Raw genomic sequence first — 19,363 nt, 5'->3', positions numbered from 1 at the left:
TCTGCCTGCCTCTGCCTCCCGAGTGCTGGCATTAAAGTCGTGTGCCACCACTGCCCAGCCCTTGCCTAGATTTTGCTTTCTGACAGAATGGCTAAATCTGACTCCTGGCTTCTTAGCTTTTCTGGAAGTTTACTGGAAAAAACGATCTTGCTTACCTTCTACTGAACCTCAATGCCCCTTTACTGATGAAACCATCCTAGAAGAAACACCAATAGTAAATAAACAATTTCTGGAAGCTGCCAGATAACACTAGAGAATCATCTGGTGACTGTTATGTTTATACAAACCTTACAATTTCTTGACATATGTACAAACAGATGTAATTTTTAAAGATGAAAGTTGCTTGATAAAGATGCATTTTATTTGTTCTTAAACTTGTTTGTGTCTCTGGGTGGATATGTATACATAGGTTTGGTTGCTCATGGATGCCAGAAGAGGGTGTCAGATCCCCCAGAGCTGGAGTTTAAGGTGGTTGTGTGCTCACTGACTTGTGTACTGAGAACTGAACTGGGTACTGGGTCCTCTTGTAAGAGCAGCAAGCATCCAGACTTGGTTTACACACACACACACACACACACACACACACACACACACACACACACACACAGATATAAACTTAGGTAGAGGAAGATAGTTATTAATAAGGTGATGATATAGCCAGTAAGTGGCCTGCGCACTGGGCCATAGTCCATACTCTTAGCTGTGTAAGCTGCTCATTTACCTTCTCCTTTGCCAACAGGAATCTAACAGCCCATGGGAATCATACAGATGTGGCCTAAGCAAGAAGTTTCAGAAGGACTAAAATAATCTCATTCTGGATTTCTTTTTACTGTATCTAGTTCAAAATGTTCTCTTGTTTATTTTACTGCCGTTATAACAAACATCCTTGTGAAATTAAGAGCAAGAGAAGTTCTGACCACATTTTGAAACCAACAGAACTAGAAATGCATCCCAAGGCTGTGGCCTGAGGCAGCTGGAGAACATGGCAGGTGCTTAGAACCCAGACAGCCTTTCCTGCATGAAGTCACTTGGATATCACTGGCCACTGGACCCTCATAGGACTATTACAGGCTTTAGAAAGAAAAATCTAGTTTTCTCAGGCTGTTGCTAAGAAGGGGGAGCCCGTCGATGGGGCTCTGAGGATGCATGGTGGAATAGGCTAAGCATGGTTCTAGCATGTCAGATCTAGCCAATTTCAGGAGTCTTACTTGCTGAGTGGCATGTGTGATGCTGGGGACCAGTATGACTTATATAAAACACGTGAGCATGGTCCAAAGAAGCAAACATCTGGCTGATCCCAGGATCACAGTTAACATCCGGCATTTCCTCTTATGGAAAGAGATGGGCTCTTGTTTCTGAGATTAAAAGAAACATTTATGTAGATGAATCTGATGACTATCAGCCTTGGTTCTAGGCTAATACAGCCCAGTGTGCCTGCTGCTATGAGTCAACTAGAAGGCTGAAAGGACTGGTACCTTCTTCCCAAAGGTCCTGCCACTTCAGACCTCTGCCTGTGATGACTCTGTGATGCTATATATGGACAAACACTGAAGTGTGGCATAGAGGAGTCTGACTTTCTGTGCTTTAACTTACAGAGCAACTCCAGCTACATGTGGGCAGATACCTGGTACCCTGTGTTATGGAAGAGTCAGGACCGTGTTGGGAAGAACAGAAAAGCATTTTGTGACTACAGGGGAGAACAGGCATGTGCTATATCTGCCCCTTTATAGTATGCTGCATCAAACAGTGCTCCTTCACACTTTCATCGGGAATTTTCTCGGGTCTCAGGTTAGCTTTTAAGAATCTGTCAGCTGTACGGGTGCACGTTGGAGAGATAACTGCTCCTTTGCCATCGTGGGGATGCTGGTGGTGGTATAGAATGCTTCAGAATTAGAGTTGGAGACGTTTGGAAGTTCAGTGAGCAAACCAGGCATTCACTGGGCGACTTGAGAGTCCCTGGAAACCCCCTTGGTGTGTGAAGGTGTGGAGGGGAAGGGATGGAACGCTTACCATCTTATTTAGGCTCATACTCCTTTCTCTCTCAGAATCCATGCTTAAGACTTTTGATCTAGGAGGAAGAGAAACCACAAAAGAGATTGGACAAAGTATTCAACTATTCATAATGCATAGGACGATTATTTAAAAGCGGCACTATCAAACAGCATAGCTGTTACGTACAGCTGTTTGAAGGTAGTTAAAACAGAAACTCAGCTTCTTGGCTACATTATCCATCTTCCAGGAACTCAGAAGCCCGTCACCTGTGGATAGTGCCTTCCTATTGGATGACACAGAATGTTCTACTAGACAACAGTATTCTAGACCCTTGGCTTAACAGTGAAGTCCTAATGTAAAGTCCAGAAAGCATCTAAAGAGACCTGAGAGTGTCCTTTAATATCCAGGAATTCCATGTCCTAAGACCTGGCTTCTACATCGCCATTTATGAGTGACCTACTAAGAAGATTATGCAGTGCTGGCGTCTTGTTGAGCCAAAGTCCCTCCAAATATCTAATAAACAGAAACACATATTCAGTAATACTAGCTCATAAGGAAGGGGGGGGGAGTGATGGAGGCGTGGCTCTTTGTTTTGGTTTTGCACCATTTCTAATGAGAAGGAGAACACATCTGTTTCCAAGGGTCTCGTCATTTTACATTTTTAATGTTCATAGCTCAGTAGAGTTCCTAGTTCTCAAATCTCTCCAGGGTGCATTTCATGCCTATATCGTGGTTGAGATGTCACACATTTAGGAGGAGTGAGGATGGGGACAGTTATAGGTCATCTTGTGAACAGTAAGGAATGTTCCACTTACCAAGGATTTCAGACAGCACCACTCTTAAAAATTCATGTCTATGCTCTTATAATGTAGCCATGTGCTAAAGTTATGAAGGAAGATGTGTTTCTATAGTCTTTTAAGACTCCGATTCTAGTCAGATAACAAAAGGAGAGGCTCATTCAGCTCCAGAGGGGACCTTGGCAGAGTTCGCGCTGACTCAGCCAAGAAGGGGTTAACCACCAAACAGGCAGTTCTTTTATAGATGCTCACACTTCTCTCTCAAGGTACCCAGTTTCCAGTTCTTCTTCTATCCTCTTCAAAGCCTCCTGGTACTTCTTTAAAGAGAACCAAATGGAGCCATAGTTACTATGTGGATACTTTATGATATGATGTTTTTAAACACATGCAAACGCTTTTCACGGGACTGTAGAGTGAATACTTGGTATTTCCATGACTACATCCTTTCAAACCATCACCTTGTCTCTCTTACTCCTCAGTAAGAGTCCGTTCCCAAGAGTAACTGCTCAGACATACAGATGTGCTCAGACACACAGACATGCTCATTATTAATTTTAGGACAGTGGTACCTAGATAGTAGATCAGCAGTTACAAAGGCTCAGTGGATACTAGGGTAATATGGGCTGGGGACTGATGACCATACAGTCTTGCTCTAGTACCATTTTGAGATAGTTTTTTTCTAGGTAGTATCCCTTGACCAACCTTGGCCCATTTCATCCTGTCCCTTAACAATCCCTCTGCTGTCCCTTGCCAGAGAAGCTGTACCTTTATGCAGAGAGCTTGATCTTCACAGAGCTGAGACACAAACACATAGTCTTCCATTATCTGGGAAAACAAAGGTGAGTCTTAAAGCTTTCCCAGTTTATTGCTGTAAGAGAAGAAGTCTGTATGTTCCACCCCTGTTTCCAGAACCACTGTGTAACCTTTTGCCGTATGTATACAGTCATTTCATTTTTGAGAACAAATAAATCATATATCATGTAGTCTACATAGGAATTACTTAGGGGAATTTGGAAAAGGAACAGAGACCAGCATGTGTTAGACACAGATGTTAGGATGTGTCCTGTAAAATGTTCAGCAGAAAAGAAAAAAAAAATCTAAGGATTGTGTTTGTTGTCTTTTTTGTATTTAAACCACCAGTTAGCCCCAGGATGGTCCTGAGTCTGGAATGTGATTGTACATTAGACTTCTTAGGGATGGATTAGGTTGATGGAAGTTTATGTTTCCCCTTGTCAGGAAGAAAAAAGTTTGCACCTTGCCAAGCTCCTTCTCCTGGTCTGCACAGGAAGACTCCAACTGTTGTAATTTAACCTGTTGAAAGGAAAGGATCAAAACCCCGGCAGAGGAAAGTGCACATGACAGGCACATCATCTCAGTGCTTAGCTGGTGGCTCTTGACACATCAGCTCACAGTCGACCAGGGCCTTACGGCATCTAGAGCTTCGCAGCTGAACAGACTTCTCTGCGTCAAGCCTTGGTCTGTTACATTTGCCCCTGAATTATATAGTTCTTAAGCTATTTTTTCTAGAAAATTACAGTCTTAAAGAACTTGGCTTTTTCCTTTTCCTTCCCCCTCCTGTCCTACAACAGTGTTTTTCTGCCTGCCCTAGAACTCACTCTGTAGTTAGTTTGTAGTTAGTAGTAACTTTTGCTCAGAATTCTATCCCTCAGTATATTTTTTCTTTCCTATTTTTATATCTTTAACTATTTGGAGGAACACTTTTATATTGGCCACTATACTAAACACACACACACACACACACACACACACACACACACACACACACACGGAAAGCAAGGATTGATGAGTCCTTTGCCTTCATTAGGAGATTTCATTGTACTTGGGGGACATAACAAAAAGTCAATACAGTGATGGTCTATGCAAAAACAGCAATCAAACAGAATGTGTTAGAGGCATGAGAGACTGAAGTGAGAGGCTGTGGGAAAGGCCTCTGTGATGAGGGGATACTTGAGTGGAGACCTAAATAATAAATAGTGGAAGAAAGATGTTTTGTGGGGAAGTTATTGCCAAGGCTAAGGTCACATTTGTTGATCATTGCCAAGGCTAAGTAGTACACACTTGTTGATCATGAACAGTCTATATGAGTATGGCCAGTCGAATAGATAGGAAAGGCAGATAGGGCATAGGTTCTAGGCCCTTGTAGTTTCTAGAAGGATTGGCAGAGGTTATAGGATTTTGTGGCTTCTAAAAGGTGTTGTATAAAACCGTAGATCAGATACTCTCAATCTGTGGGTCACAATCCCTTTGGGGGCGTTGAATGACCCTTTCACAGGGGTCACCTTAGACCAACAGACATTTACATTTTGACTCTTAACAGTAGCAAAATTACAGTTGCGAAGTTCTAATGAAAATAGTTTAATGGTTGAGGGTCATCACAACATGCCATATTAAAGGTTCTCAGCAACAGGAAGGTTGAGAACACTGCCCTAGTTTCTAGAAGAATTTGTCTAGGTTATATTACAGGACCTTGGAGCTAATAGATGAACTTTGGATCTCCATTCTAATTGCAGTGTGAATCCAGGGGAGGGCTTGAAGTGTAAAGACAAAGTCTCATGTGTGATCTAAAAGGACAATATTCTCCTGGTATACGGTTTAGGAGTGAAATAAGAGGCAAGGAGAACCATTTTACTGAGGTGATTTGAGTTGTTATGGTGGCTATCAGAAGCAGGGAGTATCAGGGTAACAGATGGAGAGGAGNGGTTGCATTTGGGGTGTATGTTGGAGGCAGAGCAGAAATACCACACTTCTCTATTCAGCTCTGTTCTTCCTCCCCCGTCTAGATGCTGCGATTTGATATCTGTACTCTGCACAGTGAGTTCCCCCTTCAGTTAATGACATCAAGGCTATTCATCCAGATGTTCTAAGAGCTATTCTCTCAGGCCAGTGGTGTGAGTCATCAGCCTTGGGAGCAGAGATATCTTTTTAAGTGGCTGGCCTGATTACTAACATGCCAGAGGAAGAGAAGCAAGAGCGATGCTGTGTGTCATACGGTAATCACACCGGAACGCCACAAAGCAGATGGTTCACAGGGCTAATGACATTCTACAGCAAAGCGTGGTGGCACCACAAAGGCTGAGATGCTGACAGCCACTACAGCCAGACCCACCGGGTTCTTACTGATTATGGATGGGTTGCTCATAGCAAAACCTGTTCTCCAAAAGAAGGGACCTTGGGAGAAAACTGGTCTCCTGACTGCTTAAAGGCCTTTATAACCCTTTCTGGTCTTATCTCCAACTTCTTTCTGATGTAGCCTCAGACCCATCATTCCATTCTTTCCAGATGTTCAGTACTGGAGCATAGTCAGTCAAGTTTGCTTGATGGCTTTGGCCTGCCTGTGTGTGTGGACTGCAGTGCCAAGCTGGCCAGCAAAAGTTGGGACAAGAATTCCATGTACTGCCATCCTCTGCTTCTATCAGTGTCTCCATTTCTTCACTGAATTTTTGAATGTATAGGGAAGTTAGATTAGGACAAATAATTAATTATGGAGAAAATGTCAAGGGAGAATTTTATTTGCTTTCTCAGTACCAAAGACTTGTGTTTAACTTTTGCACTTTTGATTAGATACATTGTAGTGGGTTTTGGATCTTTGGATCTGGAACATAATTAGAGAAATGCTACACATTTATAGTATGTTTAGGAAATATGAACTCTTAAATAGTTTAGGGACTAAGTGAATAAATCCTTTTTTGATTGAAATCAATAAATATAACTTATTTGACATACAGGTCTTACGTCTGCCTTTATTAAATTTATATGTAATTTCAGGCAGATTTTTAAGTAACAACTTCAAAATTGTTAGATAACTCTGTGAGTATAGAGATAACCCAAAAAGGAAAGAAGAGGAAATATTTCATACACACAATCTCATTTGTTCCCTAACCTATACTGTGAGAGCATGATGAAATAGCCTAATTACAGACATCAGACTGAATGCTAGAGCCAGGGTTTAAACAAGGGAACTCAGCTCCCCAAGAATTTGTACTCATGAGTTCCCTGTCCTTTACAATAGAAAGGCGGAGAAAATCTGTTGCAGAGAAATTCTTGAATAAAGGCAGAGAGAGAGAGAGAGAGAGAGAGAGAGAGAGAGAGAGAGAGAGAGAGAGAGAACCACAGTGTCTCTGGCTATGTCAAGTCTGATACAGGCCAATGGCTAAAGTGTGTTCAGCTCCCCTGATGACTGTGTTCAGCCTGACAGCTGTTCCCTAGACATGCAATCCAACCCCTCCCAACGCCTCAGCGCTTACCTTGGACTCTTCTGGGGTTGTTTCTAGATCACCTTGTTCACACCTGATTACCTTTTGTGATTTTCTTGTAAGCTACAGTTTCAAATAAAAAAAAAACACAGTTAAAATACAAACATAAAGTAATGATAATGATGTTTAATAATAACGATAATAACAATAATATCAGAGAGAAAAAGTATCTTTTGGCGTGTGTGGGTTGATTCCTGGCTATGCAAAAGCTTCAAGGAGAGAGCCTTTGGGAGATGGGAAATACTTGGTGTCCTATGGAACCATGTGTCCTATTGATGTCTTCTTACTAGCCTTGTGACAGAGTCATGGTCAGTGAGCCCTTCTTTCAAAGCCCCAATTCAACAGGGGATACTCAGGGTTGCAGGGCGGGTCAGAGTGGATATCAGTGTGAAGGGGCTGGTCGAGAAAATCCTTGGAGATTAAGGGTAGTGGTGGGTGTGCTATGAAGGTACAATGAACTTCCTGTAAAGGTTTAGGCTAAGCACTTCAACAGAGTGTCTATTGGAATCAATTTTCTTGTGCTAGAATGGAGAACTAGTGAGATCATTACCCCCCCCCTCCACACTTGCAGAGAATGTTCATGGAGTTTTGACACAAGCCTTAGCCTCAGGGGTGTGTGTCAGAGAGCGGGATCCATGCCAAACTGAGGCCTCTTTGACACCTGTGTCCACTTTCCTTCTCTTGCTGTTTTGGAAATGAGGATGCTGTGGAAATACAGAGCCTTGTCCTACCTTTCTCTGAAGTTCTGAAATACTGTGGACCAGAGTCTCATTCTTCCTCTCCTGGAGAGAGAGAGAGAGAACCAGAGTATAGATTTAAATCAAGAGATATGCCTGTTTCATAAAGGTCTTTTCTTGCAGAAGTTTGAACTTATTTGTACAATATAAGTTGATCTTGAAATCAAAGCACAGCTGAACGAATCAGCAGCATATAAGGGATATAGATATTTACAAGGGATATAGACACCTTACGTTTTCAGTACTGATATTCAGTTTGCCCACCAAACTCTGCCCTTGCCAATACCCTTCCATGCATGGTCATAGTCTTTGTATGCAAAAAGATCAGCTTAAAAGTCTCCTCTCTAAGAACTAGGTTTCACGGTACCAGAAGACATTATGGAAGTTTCCAAATGAGAGAGGCAGCCAACAATCCTACCTTAAACCACAACATGCTACCTGGAATCACAATAGCAATCAGTATGGCATGATAACCCTGAAGGGTGTAGTAGTGGCACTCAAACCTTGGTGGTAACCAACAACTCTCTAATTGGACTTAAGGCCTGCTCAACAAGAGGAAAATAATGCCAGGGATTGAAACCTACCCGACCACCCAGGGCTAGTGAAGGGGTAAAACCTACAAATATTATCTACCCACTACTGCTTGTCTTTATATCTATAGACAAATGTAGTCCTTACCCTTCATCAAGAAAAAGTCTCTTGGCAACAGACAGAGGCCATTACAGAAAAACGACAACGGACTGAAATGCAGAAGTTTGAGCCTAGCCCCATCTGCTGCACCTTCAGTACAACTTCTACTCTGAGGGCTCAGGGGTCTTGCTGGAGAGGAGGAGGAAAAATTGTAGTAGCCAGAGGAACAGGGAATCTTCTGTGAGACTGTGTCTCCTAGGAATGTCAGCAGCTACATCCATAAAGTCTCATCAATATGGATACCCAAACATGACTTGAACAAGGATGCCCCCAATAGACGACGCTCATGTCAATGAGGACCCTATACAATAGTATACACAACTAAGAAATAATTAGAGGGAGAGAAATAGTCTCACCCAAGAGAGAACACACGAGTCATCTGACATCCAAATGTCATCCCTGAAAACACACATATGCAAGTTACACTATAGACTGAGGAAGATAAATATGTATTTAGGGATATGTATATGAAAATGTATATGTATATGAATACATAAATGTGGCAGCAATTGTTGCAAAAAGAGGTCACAAATTTGAAAGAGAGCAGAGTGGGTACATGGAGGGTTTGAATGGAAGAAAGGGGAGAGGAAATGATGTCATTATAATCTCCAAAATATTTTTAAAAGAATAAAATTTGTTAGCTATATGTTTAGGTTGATTTTTATATTGAAATGCTCTTTCAGCTATGTTGGGTTAAACTAAATATGTTATCAGATTAAGATAAAAGAGAGACGAGCTTAGTTGCAGGGGGGTGCGCTCTACGGGGAGGCCAGGACGAAGGCCACGGAGTCGCTTCCCTAGCTGTGTGCTTTACCAATCTGGCTGTTTCTTCCTCCAGGTCCTGCAGAGCTCGTTCTCTTTCCATCACAGTATAGTTTTCCTTCTCCCACTCCTCGTCTTCTGCAGGGTCCCCAGTCTGGGTGATCTCATGTTCTAGCCTGGATGATGCAAGTATAATCCATAAGGACCCACAATGGACTGCTTCAGAAGTGGTAAAACTCAGGTGTTTGGTGTAAGAGCACTTTCAGGACTCCATGTGCATCTTGAGCTGGCAACCCTCCTTTCCCAGACCCATAGAACCAGGTTATTTGTTAGCTATATAAAGAATGACCTGCTTATTCCCTGACAAACACTGCAGTGGTTAACTCAAGGTAAGCTCTGCCTGGATTTTAAAGTAAATATATTTTCAAACTCACTGTGTTTGAGGGTCCTTCCCTCAGAGAAATGTCAGAGTGCTACATGTGGAGGAGGTAAGTTGAGGTTTTATTTTTTTCTGTCCAACTCCACATATTTATGGCTGGGAGCCTTCCATCATGAACCTCAAGACTCACCTCTGGACTTCATTTTCTTTTTCTTGAATCTCGAGAAGCAGCTCCTGGTTGGCTTCATCTATTCTCTGCATATCCCTTTCGAGGTCCATGTTCAAACTGATAATGTTCTTCTTTGATTGGGCCAGTCTCAAGATTTCCATTTTTTCTGACCTGTAAGCTCAGCCCCACAAATGAACAAGGGCTGGTTATCTCAAGAGCAAAAAGCTCTCTGAGCCAAGAGCCAAGTGGACTCTCCAGAGGATAGCTAGCTCATCCCCTCTGCTCTTCCTGGGAGCACATTTTTCCATTTTCATTTCTTGGAAAACTCACACATCCTAATCACACTCTACAATGTGATTCTCAACCCATCAAGGGACATCTCCAGATAACGATGCATCTACAGTCTGGTTTCAAGGGAGTCTTTACTTAAATAGCCGTGTACTGGAGAGAGCTGTTTCCCATGGCAACCCTTTCCTAAACTGTTCTCAAAACATGCTTATGCAATACACTTTTATTGACTATTTTTAGCTAGGCACCTGCTCCATCACTTCTGAGTTAGTCTGGCTTTATTCAGAGCAGAAGCTTTACTCCCATAATAGGGCTTCAATCTTTCCCTCTTCCACTTCTCTTTGACTTTCTGATTATGATGTTTGAGGTTCTCATAGGAGGGCCATTTCAGTAAGTACATCTTATATGTCAGGAACATCGTTCAAGAGTACAAACATCAGTTTTGAAAAAAAAAAAAATTGTGAACGAGACGATCACTTTAGGAGGAGCACCTAAGTCAAGGGAGGCTTGCACTAAACTTTTTCTAACATGTAAAAAAAAAGAATTCATTGTCTTTGGAGTTAACTGGGAATAGGGTAGCATGACCCAGGGATTGTGTTTCGGGTGGCATCAAAGTCCTGGCTTGGCAGAGCTCGCTTGTATGGGAGAATTTACAGTAGTTACCACTTCCTGTAGAAGTGGAGTGCTTTGGAAAGAGAGGGAAGGAGGAAGGAGAAGTGGCTGGAAGATGAGAGAAGGTCTGAGCAGCAGGCCTGCTTCCTGCCTGGTACCTGGACTGCAGCCTTTCATAGTCGCCGCTACTTACTCATAGTCGAGCTGATTTTCCTTCTGTTCTTCCATCAGAGGCCCCTGAAATGTCAGCAGAGATGTGGTTATGAACAGGGGTAATGGATCCATTAATCCCCCAAATAGAAAGTAAATGAACTGGTTTTCTCCTTTCATAGCCCCGGGATGGTCATGACAAAGACTCCAGCTCTTTCTGTTCATCTGACTCTGCAGCAGGAAGGGAGGGTGCAGAGGTCTGCTGGAAAAAGTCCAGCAGTTGTCTTGCAAGCAAATGCACCTAGAGGCTGTTTGCCATACTAACACAATTTGGAAATCTGAACAAAACACTAGAAAGAAACAGAGGTGGTCAGTTTTTCTTAAGTCTCCTTTCTTCATGACCACTGCTTTCTTAAAGGTCTCAGGGCCCTGGAAAGCCGTGGATGTTCCCCAGTCCCCAGCCACTGCAATCTTGGTGGGAAGTGTGTTAGTATTAATCAGGGATCAGAAAACCAAGTAGAAAAAGACTCTGTGGCCCTTTCTGCCCTATAGCCTCTTCTACCAACGCTACCTCCCGTCTACTGATATGCTTCAGCTTTCTGATCAGGCCCTAATCAGGGGCTTCTACCTAAGACACTCATCTCTTCCCACTGGAACCCTCCAATAGAATCTCACAGCCTTCCATAGGGTTATGACTCCACAACTGCCACAGGATAGGCAGGCAGCATGTCACAGTGGTGCCATTGGCAACGGGTTTTCGTTATCTTTCCAGTGTTAGAACTTCTGTGGGTGTGTGAACTTTATGGCTGAGTCTGCCCTAAGCATGGACATGCTTCTGGAAGTCTGGTTTCTAGGTGGTATAAAGCGACAGCATTCCTTATCATGCCTGTGGCAAATAGCGCTTCCTTTTGCCCAAGTGGGATTAAGATGGGGAATTTGGTCTTCTGGCCACAGTGATGCCACCATGTGCCCAACTAACAGCCCATTCATCCCATGGGAATTGGGAAGTAAAAGTTACCAGTGTCTTCAAGAGGGAGCAGGGCAACCCAAAACACTTTACCCTTGTGAGGTGTGTGTGTGTGTGTGTGTGTGTGTGTGGGTTGATTTTATTTCATCCAAAGAAAGTAGAATGAGGACATAGGAGCAGGTGAAGGGTATGGGGGACGGCACCAGGTGAGCTGCAAAGGAAGGACTTTGCAGTTTTAAATCGGTTGGTGCAGGTAGAGCCACGGAGCTTCCTTGTGTTCAAAGGTAGCATGCCAGTCTGTGAAGAGGTTTCATTCACTGACATGAGAACCTGTGCTGGATGAATGCACAGGCCAGCAGGTAGAACAATACCACGAAGACCCAGTTTTGCCTGCAGAGGCTTAAGGGCACATCCTTGCTATGGTCTGAGTTTCAGTGACTAAGAACCACCCGCCAAAGACTAAGAAATTACCGGAGATTTTTGATATTGACCGTAATTCCTGTGATTATCTCGAATTAGCTCCATTATGTCTCCTTTAACGGAAAGTCATTCACAGAAAACAAATAATATGCATTCTTTATACCTGAACACATGTATATGTCAGTGAGTTCTCCACAGCTGCTAACTTCTATATGTGAGTCACAGAAACCTGTCAACTTTCAGGCCTCTACTCAGGACCACAGTGAGGTGATTTGTGAGCCAGACCTACTTCTTAACATACTGAAGTTTCTACCAAACTATTCGTAAAATTAACCGCCTCTGATGACCCCCATTACCATCTCCTGAAAGAAGGCATTTCATTGCTTTATGAAGCTGTACACAGAAGAGTAATTAAGTAACAATTCAGGCCAATGGCTTCTCCCAGGAATTGATGGTAGGGAGAGTTCATTAACCCCAGCTGGTTATAGCTTCACCAGGAAATGCCCTGGACCAAGGTTATTGCAGCTGTTAATGGATTGTTTAGGGACTTTAACCGGGATGAAAATAAAGCCGAGTCTCCTTCCAGGGGAGCCTTTCTCCTTGAGGGGCTACCGAAGCAAGCTGGGTGAGTGGCAGAACCTCCAGCTTGGGGCCCTGCAGGGATGAAGACAGCAGATTGCTACCAGTGAGGATCATTAAATCAAGGTGGAAACAGGGCCTTGGGGGCAGGTTAAGGTTTTTGATACAAGCCTCTTCCTGCAGACCACAGATGGCTTGATTAACACCCAGTGCAGCATTCCGAGCAGCTGTTCTCCGCGGTAAAGTTTCTATGCCCGCCCTCTCCTGGGGAAGAGTGGCTGAGATCCATTCCTTGTCTCACTCCCTGCTGTCAGAAACGTCTCTGCCTTTGTGTGTAACTCTGTTGGGAAACTCTTGCCCCATTCAAGGCTGGAGCCCCTGCTGGAGCTGCTGGGCCTGTGCCCATTTGCCAGGGGACTGGCCTGGTAGATGCCCCTGAGCCCTCGGTGGAAGATGAAGGGGCTCCTCTGGTTGCTTGGTGGCCAGGGTGGGAAATGGGAAGCTATCTTCTCTCTTCACCTTTGTCCTCTCATTGAAGGTTGCTAAATGTATATTGGACGTCTTCATTTTAGAAAATTGTTCTTTAAACACACTGTATCCCCTATGCACTTCTGCATTTGTAGTTACTATTATTGTGTAAAATTTAGGTTCATTTATAAAATCTTTCTGAATTTCCCTTCAGAACACATTTCTAGAATTCATGAAAGCATAAATTTGAGCTACTGAAAAGAGACAGAGATAGAAATAGATTATATATATATATATATATATACCCTTACATTGTATCTATCTATCAAATGCTGCCATTTGACCCAACTTGACTTTCCTTTTTTAACTATATGAAAGTCAAAATTCAGATGTAATACAGATTAACATCCAATAAGTTGAGTTTGAACTGACAAAAGACATATGTATGTCTTTCAAAATGAAATTTATTGAATCACTGCTATTATAATAGTAAATCACTAAAATAATTTATCCAAAATAAATTATGGATTTAATCTCATAATAATAACTGTTGCTTTAAATGTGTTATTTATTCTTCAAGAATATCATAAATCTGTTTTAAAACTATTACTTTAAATTATTCATGTGTGTGGGTATTTTGACTGCAGGTATGTCTGTGTGCCATGTGTGTGCCTGGTGAGTATGGAAGTCAGAATCGTCAGATGCCCTGGAAATGGAGTTACAGTTGGTTGTGAGCTGCCCTGTGGGTGCTTGGAATCAAATGTAGGCCTTCTGCAAGACTAACATGTGCTTTTAACCTTGGGGCATCCAAGGTTAAAATCATTGTCCCAGATAATTTATTTTGATCAAGTCCTTTGCTAAATCCCTTCCAGATCTAGCCTCATATCTCCAACTTTGTGTCTTTTTTTAAAAAAAGCTCACAAACTCCTAGATGTAGGGCCATCAAGTGAGCTGTGCTCAACCTACCAGATGCAAAGTCCTAAAGAAAACTGGCTCTCCCTTCCTCAGAAACCATCCACTGTACATAGCACCCAAGACTTGGGTAGGGTCTCCTCACTGTGCTGGAATGGTGACCATCTTGACCTTGGTGTAGGCAGCCATAGACGTTATTAATTCAATAGTCAGTGGTCCTGTTGTGTGTAGAAGACTGTTTTGATCTGGTTATCCATGACCTCTGTTGTTTTTTAAAAATATGTATTTATCTATTTTTATTTTATATGTATGTCTCTGAGCCTTGGGGAGGAGATGTGGTGTGTGTGTGTGTGTGTGTGTGTGTGTGTGTGTGTGTGTGTAATGCAGATATCTTATTTGTGCCTGACCACTTCACTGATACTTATTCTCTGCAGTTTGACCATGGCTCTCTCACCAAAAGCAGTTCATTCTGAAGTACTGAAGTTAGAACTTTAACATAACCATTTGGAAGGATATAACTCCACCCACAACAGAGCCTAAACATCACTTTTCTACCCTCCATGACCATATGCCCAGTCACCTGAGGGATGCTCATTTGTGGCAGAACCTGTGAGTGTTCTTGTCTCCCCTCCCCTCTCATGAAATCATGCCAGTGAGGGCTCTGGATGTAGTACAAAGGGAAAGCAAATGCTTAGCTTATATGAGAGTCCTGGGTTCAGTTCTTGAGATACACATACCCTTCCTTCAAGAAGTACATTTATATAATCATTGTTTTTCCCACCTCACTATAACAAAATGACAACATAATTATTTTAAGTTTTGAATATATATAATTAAATTATGAAGGAAACAAAACCAAGAACAACTGTTTCACTGAAACCAGAAAAGCTTTTAAAGTGTTCAACATCTATGACACTCTCAATATTCTTTTAGTTGATTTTTCTGCAAATCAAAACATGTGGAAGAGGAAAGAGAATTTCTTCAACTGTAACAGGAACAAGGGAATTTCCACAGTTGTGATGCAGGTCTGATATTTTGCATGCCATTCAGTGCACCCTTCGTATTGGCGATGCATGTTTTGATTTCAACATCGTGATTTCTTCTGAGATAACTCCATGATTGGTAGACACTTTAGCCAAACTTTGCTTTATTTATTTTCATGTATCTCTGCATGTGGTGCACGCACACGCTTATTTAAATGTATGTGGCACTTGCATATTTGAGTGCACATATACTTATGTGTGTGTACACATGAGATTTGAGGGTGACATCTAGAGTCTTTCCCCATTGCTTTCCACTTTGTTCATGGAGGCAGGGTTTCTCAGTTGACCCCAGTTCTCACAGCTGGGATTTCCCATGAGCCTCCTTGGAGCTCTAGAATTACAGGTGAGCTGCCCCTCCCACCCAGCGTTGACTTGGATGCTAGGACCTGATCTCATGTCCTCACATTTATGCATCAATAGCTTGGATATTTCCTCAGCCCCTTTGCTTATTTTCTGTTTGTGTCTATAGCTTTGCTTTCCATATTGACAGTTGAATGTGATCATTATTAATTATGAATCTCCTATACAGGGTGAATTAGAGTCCCTGCATGTGAACTCATAAAGTTCACAAAACTCCTATGTGACTTCATGTTCTTTTCCAAGTCTCCTAGCTCTGTTTTCTCTGTTACTGATGAAAACACAATTGTTTAATTTTTTACTAATTCCTTTGGATGGAAAACCTCTCTAAACATTGAGAGTTTGAGTATCTCTTGTTTAATTAAAGTAATATCATGTTTATACTCTTGAGTGATTCGTTGTTGGTTGAGGCTACATATTTCATCTTTATTCATTTAGCTAATGAAAGATGATGAATACATCATATTTCTGATTCAGGTATTAGGTTGACCCAAGATAAATACAGAACTAAGCTTTGCAAAGGAGACAAATGTGGGTATGCTCTCCTCTGGTGTAGTAGGTTTGCTGGTGAAGGTAGGTAAGCAGTGCTTTGAGATTCAGATAAGCAGCCTGTAATTTTGGTGATTTAAGTGAGCTTTGGTAGGGCAAGGACTTCCTGTTGACTGTAATCCTAATGCAGATAAACAACTCTACCAAATAATGGAAGGCTATTATATAAGCAGAGATAAACAGTGACTTTAAAGGCACAATAGGTCCAGTGAGGGCAAAATTCATTGTCATTTCATATAGAACATTAGCAGTTGTGTTACAAGAAAAGTAATGGCTCAACATGATTTTAAATGGGATGTAGGAATAAAATTATTAATTTAAAGATTTAGAATTATTTTTAATTTAAAAAGCTGTATTGTGTGTGTATGTGCTTTGCCTGTATGTATGCATGTATACCACAGGCGTGCCTTGTTTTCTCAGAGGCCAGAAGAAGTTAAATCCCCTGACACTGAAGTTACAGATAGTAGTGATGGGAATCAAACCCAGGTTCTCTGGAATATTATATACTCTTACACTCTTATAAAGGAAAATATTTTCAGAGTTTTTGTCCATTATTGTCATGGTGGGAAGCATGGAAGACACGCAGGCAGACATGGTGCTGGAGAGGTAGCTGAAAATTCTACATCTGATCTGCAGGCAGAAGGAGTGGGGTGGGCATGGGGCGTGGCTTGAACATTTGAAACTCCAAAGCTCACCCCAGCAACATACTTTTCCAACAAGGCCACTCCTATTCTACTAAGGTCATCCCTCTTAATAGCGCCACTCCCTGGTGACCAAGCATTCAAATGTATGAGCTTATGGGGAACCATTCTTATTCAAACCACCATAACCCCCAAATAGTTAACTTTAAAATGAATTTTAATAGTTGTGATGGAGCTGTGGTTCCATGGTAATGCTCTTGCAGAGGAACAGGGTTGGGTTCCCAGCATCCAGGTTAGTGGTTCACCACTGCCTGCAAATCCAGTTCCAGGGGATTTGACACCACCTTTTGGTCTCCATAAGCACCTGCAAATGCAATGGTGGGCACATATATATCCCCCTGCAGACATATATGCATATACATAAACTATAGTAGTAGTTAAATAAGTACTAAAACTACAAGTACTATGTTAAAATATAAAGATATTGCTTAGGACAATTTTTAAGTATAAGAGTATTTGTCTTATAAAAAAAGTCTTACACTGATAATTATTTTAGGGGACCGAGAGGGCAGCGAGCAGCATGAGGATAGTATTTGGCTGACTAAGGTGTGCAGAGTTGGTGGTGGGTAAGGACCAGCTAGGCCTCCTTAGGAGCACTGTGTATTGATCAGAGGTTCAGTTTTGATCTCAAACATGCCAGGAGACTCGACCTAGCAGGTAAGGATGGGGGGGGGGTGTCTAGGAGAAAAGGTTCTCAGTCAAAGATAAACAAAGGTAATGATGAATGCACCCAGTAACGTATTAGGACACCAAAGGAGCCAGAAGGCCATGAGTCTCCAAGTTGGGAAAACTTAACTTGTTTGATAAAAATGAAGACACTGTTCCATAAAATCCTGATTCTGTAAAGAGAAAGGATAGAACCTCCCTTCCACTGAACACCCATCAAATAAAGTGATCTAGAACATCGGGGCACAGCCTTCTCTTCCAAGGGTTACTTAAAGCTGAAAAACCAGAGACAGTTGTCTAGCAAGAGCGTTCCACCTTGATTTCACATTTCTCACCCATGACCTTTGGAGATGACAGCATGTTACAATGTCAAAGCTTGAGTACACCTGGAAGTACAATAATGCCTTGTGAATGACACCGAAGGTCCCAAATTTCCGATGCAGCCAATTTGTGTTAGATGTAAAGGTTCAATAAGGTTTTTCTTACATATAAAAACTTTAGGCACTCCAGTTTCTACTAAATCACAAGTCAGCCAAGGGCAGGACTCTAATGTGTACTGTTCCGTGCCTGTGTCCAGGCTGTGTTATAGTGACCACTGTCAATGTTGTTTCCTCTCTTTTATATCTTCTTGTGGTTGTTGAAACACATGTGAGAGCTACTGATTTTCCTGTAATAATTTAGCATTCTGTCAGCTCTCTAATGGGCTGTCTCCTCTCTTCCTTCACATTGCGTCCTCAGGTGGATCTCTTATGTTTTTTCAGGATATAATCCCTTCATCTACACGTAAAGACGGTATCACAGTTCTCTTTCCAGTTGGCACAGAACTTTGTCTTCTTTCTCTGTTGTCTAATACTTAGGGAAACTCAAGAGGCGATGCACAAAGATTTCAAAAGAAAACTTAGGCTCACTTCTGAAAAACACAGAAGTAGAGATGGGCAAACAGTTCTCAAGCAGAAAACCTTATAAAGGTGACAGACTGCTCGATGTGGACACAGAGTCCTAATAACAATTCTGTAGACTTTTCTTCTGAAAGAGTTAAACATATAAAATACATATGCTAAAATAATTTGTCAAGAATAGCCAGGAAGAGGCTGAATAAAGCCACATGTTCAGTTGCTGAGGTAGAGGGCCAATGTCAAGGGTAAGATGCAAAAGGAGTCTTCTGGGCATATACCCAGAAGATCTTCCAACTGGTAATAAGGACACATGCTCCACTATGTTCATAGCAGCCTTATTTATAATAGCCAGAAGCTGGAAAGAACCCAGATGTCCCTCAATAGAGGAATGGATACAGAAAATGTGGTACATTTACACAATGGAGTACTACTCAGCTATTAAAAACAATGAATTTATGAAATTCTTGGGCAAATGGATGTATCTGGAGGATATCATCCTTAGTGAGGTAACCCAATCACAAAAGAAGTCACTAGATAGGCACTCACTGATAAGCGGATATTAGCACAGAAACTTAGAATACCCAAGATACACTTTGCAAAACACAAGAAAACCAAGAAGGATGACCATCGTGTGGATATTTCATTCCTCCTTAGTATAAGGAACAAAATACCCATGAAAGGATATAGGTACAGAGATAAAATTTAGAGCTAAGATGAAAGGATGGACTATCCAGAGACTACCCCATTTGGGAATCCATCCCATCATCAGCCACCAAACCCAGACACTAATGCACATGCCAGCAAGATTCTGCTGAAGGNACCCTGATATAGCGGCCTCTTTGAGGCTATGCCAGTGCCTGGCAAACACAGAAGTGGATGCTCACAGTCAGCTATTGGATGGAACACAGGGCCCCCAATGGAGGAGCTAGAGAAAGTACCCAAGGAGCTGAAGGGG

The 19,363-nt window shown here is 42.1% G+C and overlaps 1 protein-coding gene and 1 long non-coding RNA gene across 3 annotated transcripts in view; one reads left to right on the top strand and one right to left on the bottom strand.

Annotated features, from left to right (window-relative positions):
* Window positions 1–10,928, bottom strand: part of Tmco5a (transmembrane and coiled-coil domains 5A) — a 15,312-nt gene extending 4,384 nt beyond the window's left edge. Inside the window, exons 1-10 of one of the 2 annotated variants that reach the window (XM_021195230.1) lie at window positions 10,894–10,928; window positions 9,822–9,971; window positions 9,305–9,428; window positions 7,795–7,845; window positions 7,055–7,126; window positions 4,044–4,100; window positions 3,555–3,614; window positions 3,042–3,106; window positions 2,011–2,068; window positions 156–196 (exon numbers count right to left, since the gene is read on the bottom strand). In XM_021195230.1, the coding sequence (XP_021050889.1) occupies window positions 156–196; window positions 2,011–2,068; window positions 3,042–3,106; window positions 3,555–3,614; window positions 4,044–4,100; window positions 7,055–7,126; window positions 7,795–7,845; window positions 9,305–9,428; window positions 9,822–9,971; window positions 10,894–10,928 (713 nt within the window). The remainder of the gene's footprint in view (window positions 1–155; window positions 197–2,010; window positions 2,069–3,041; window positions 3,107–3,554; window positions 3,615–4,043; window positions 4,101–7,054; window positions 7,127–7,794; window positions 7,846–9,304; window positions 9,429–9,821; window positions 9,972–10,893) is intronic. The other variant, XM_029537077.1, reaches the window with a different exon arrangement.
* Window positions 10,929–13,085: 2,157 nt separating this feature from the next.
* LOC110317562 overlaps window positions 13,086–19,363 on the top strand; it is a 27,726-nt gene continuing 21,448 nt past the window's right edge. The window contains exons 1-2 of the long non-coding RNA XR_002380330.1: window positions 13,086–13,241; window positions 17,343–17,408. This is a non-coding gene — a long non-coding RNA (uncharacterized LOC110317562). The remainder of the gene's footprint in view (window positions 13,242–17,342; window positions 17,409–19,363) is intronic.

Source organism: Mus pahari, chromosome 3 (assembly GCF_900095145.1).
Source record: "Mus pahari chromosome 3, PAHARI_EIJ_v1.1, whole genome shotgun sequence".
In the NCBI taxonomy this organism is placed as follows: Eukaryota; Metazoa; Chordata; class Mammalia; order Rodentia; family Muridae; genus Mus; species Mus pahari.
The sequence above is the reverse complement of the archived record's forward strand: the minus strand, read 5'-3'. Positions and strand labels throughout refer to the sequence as shown.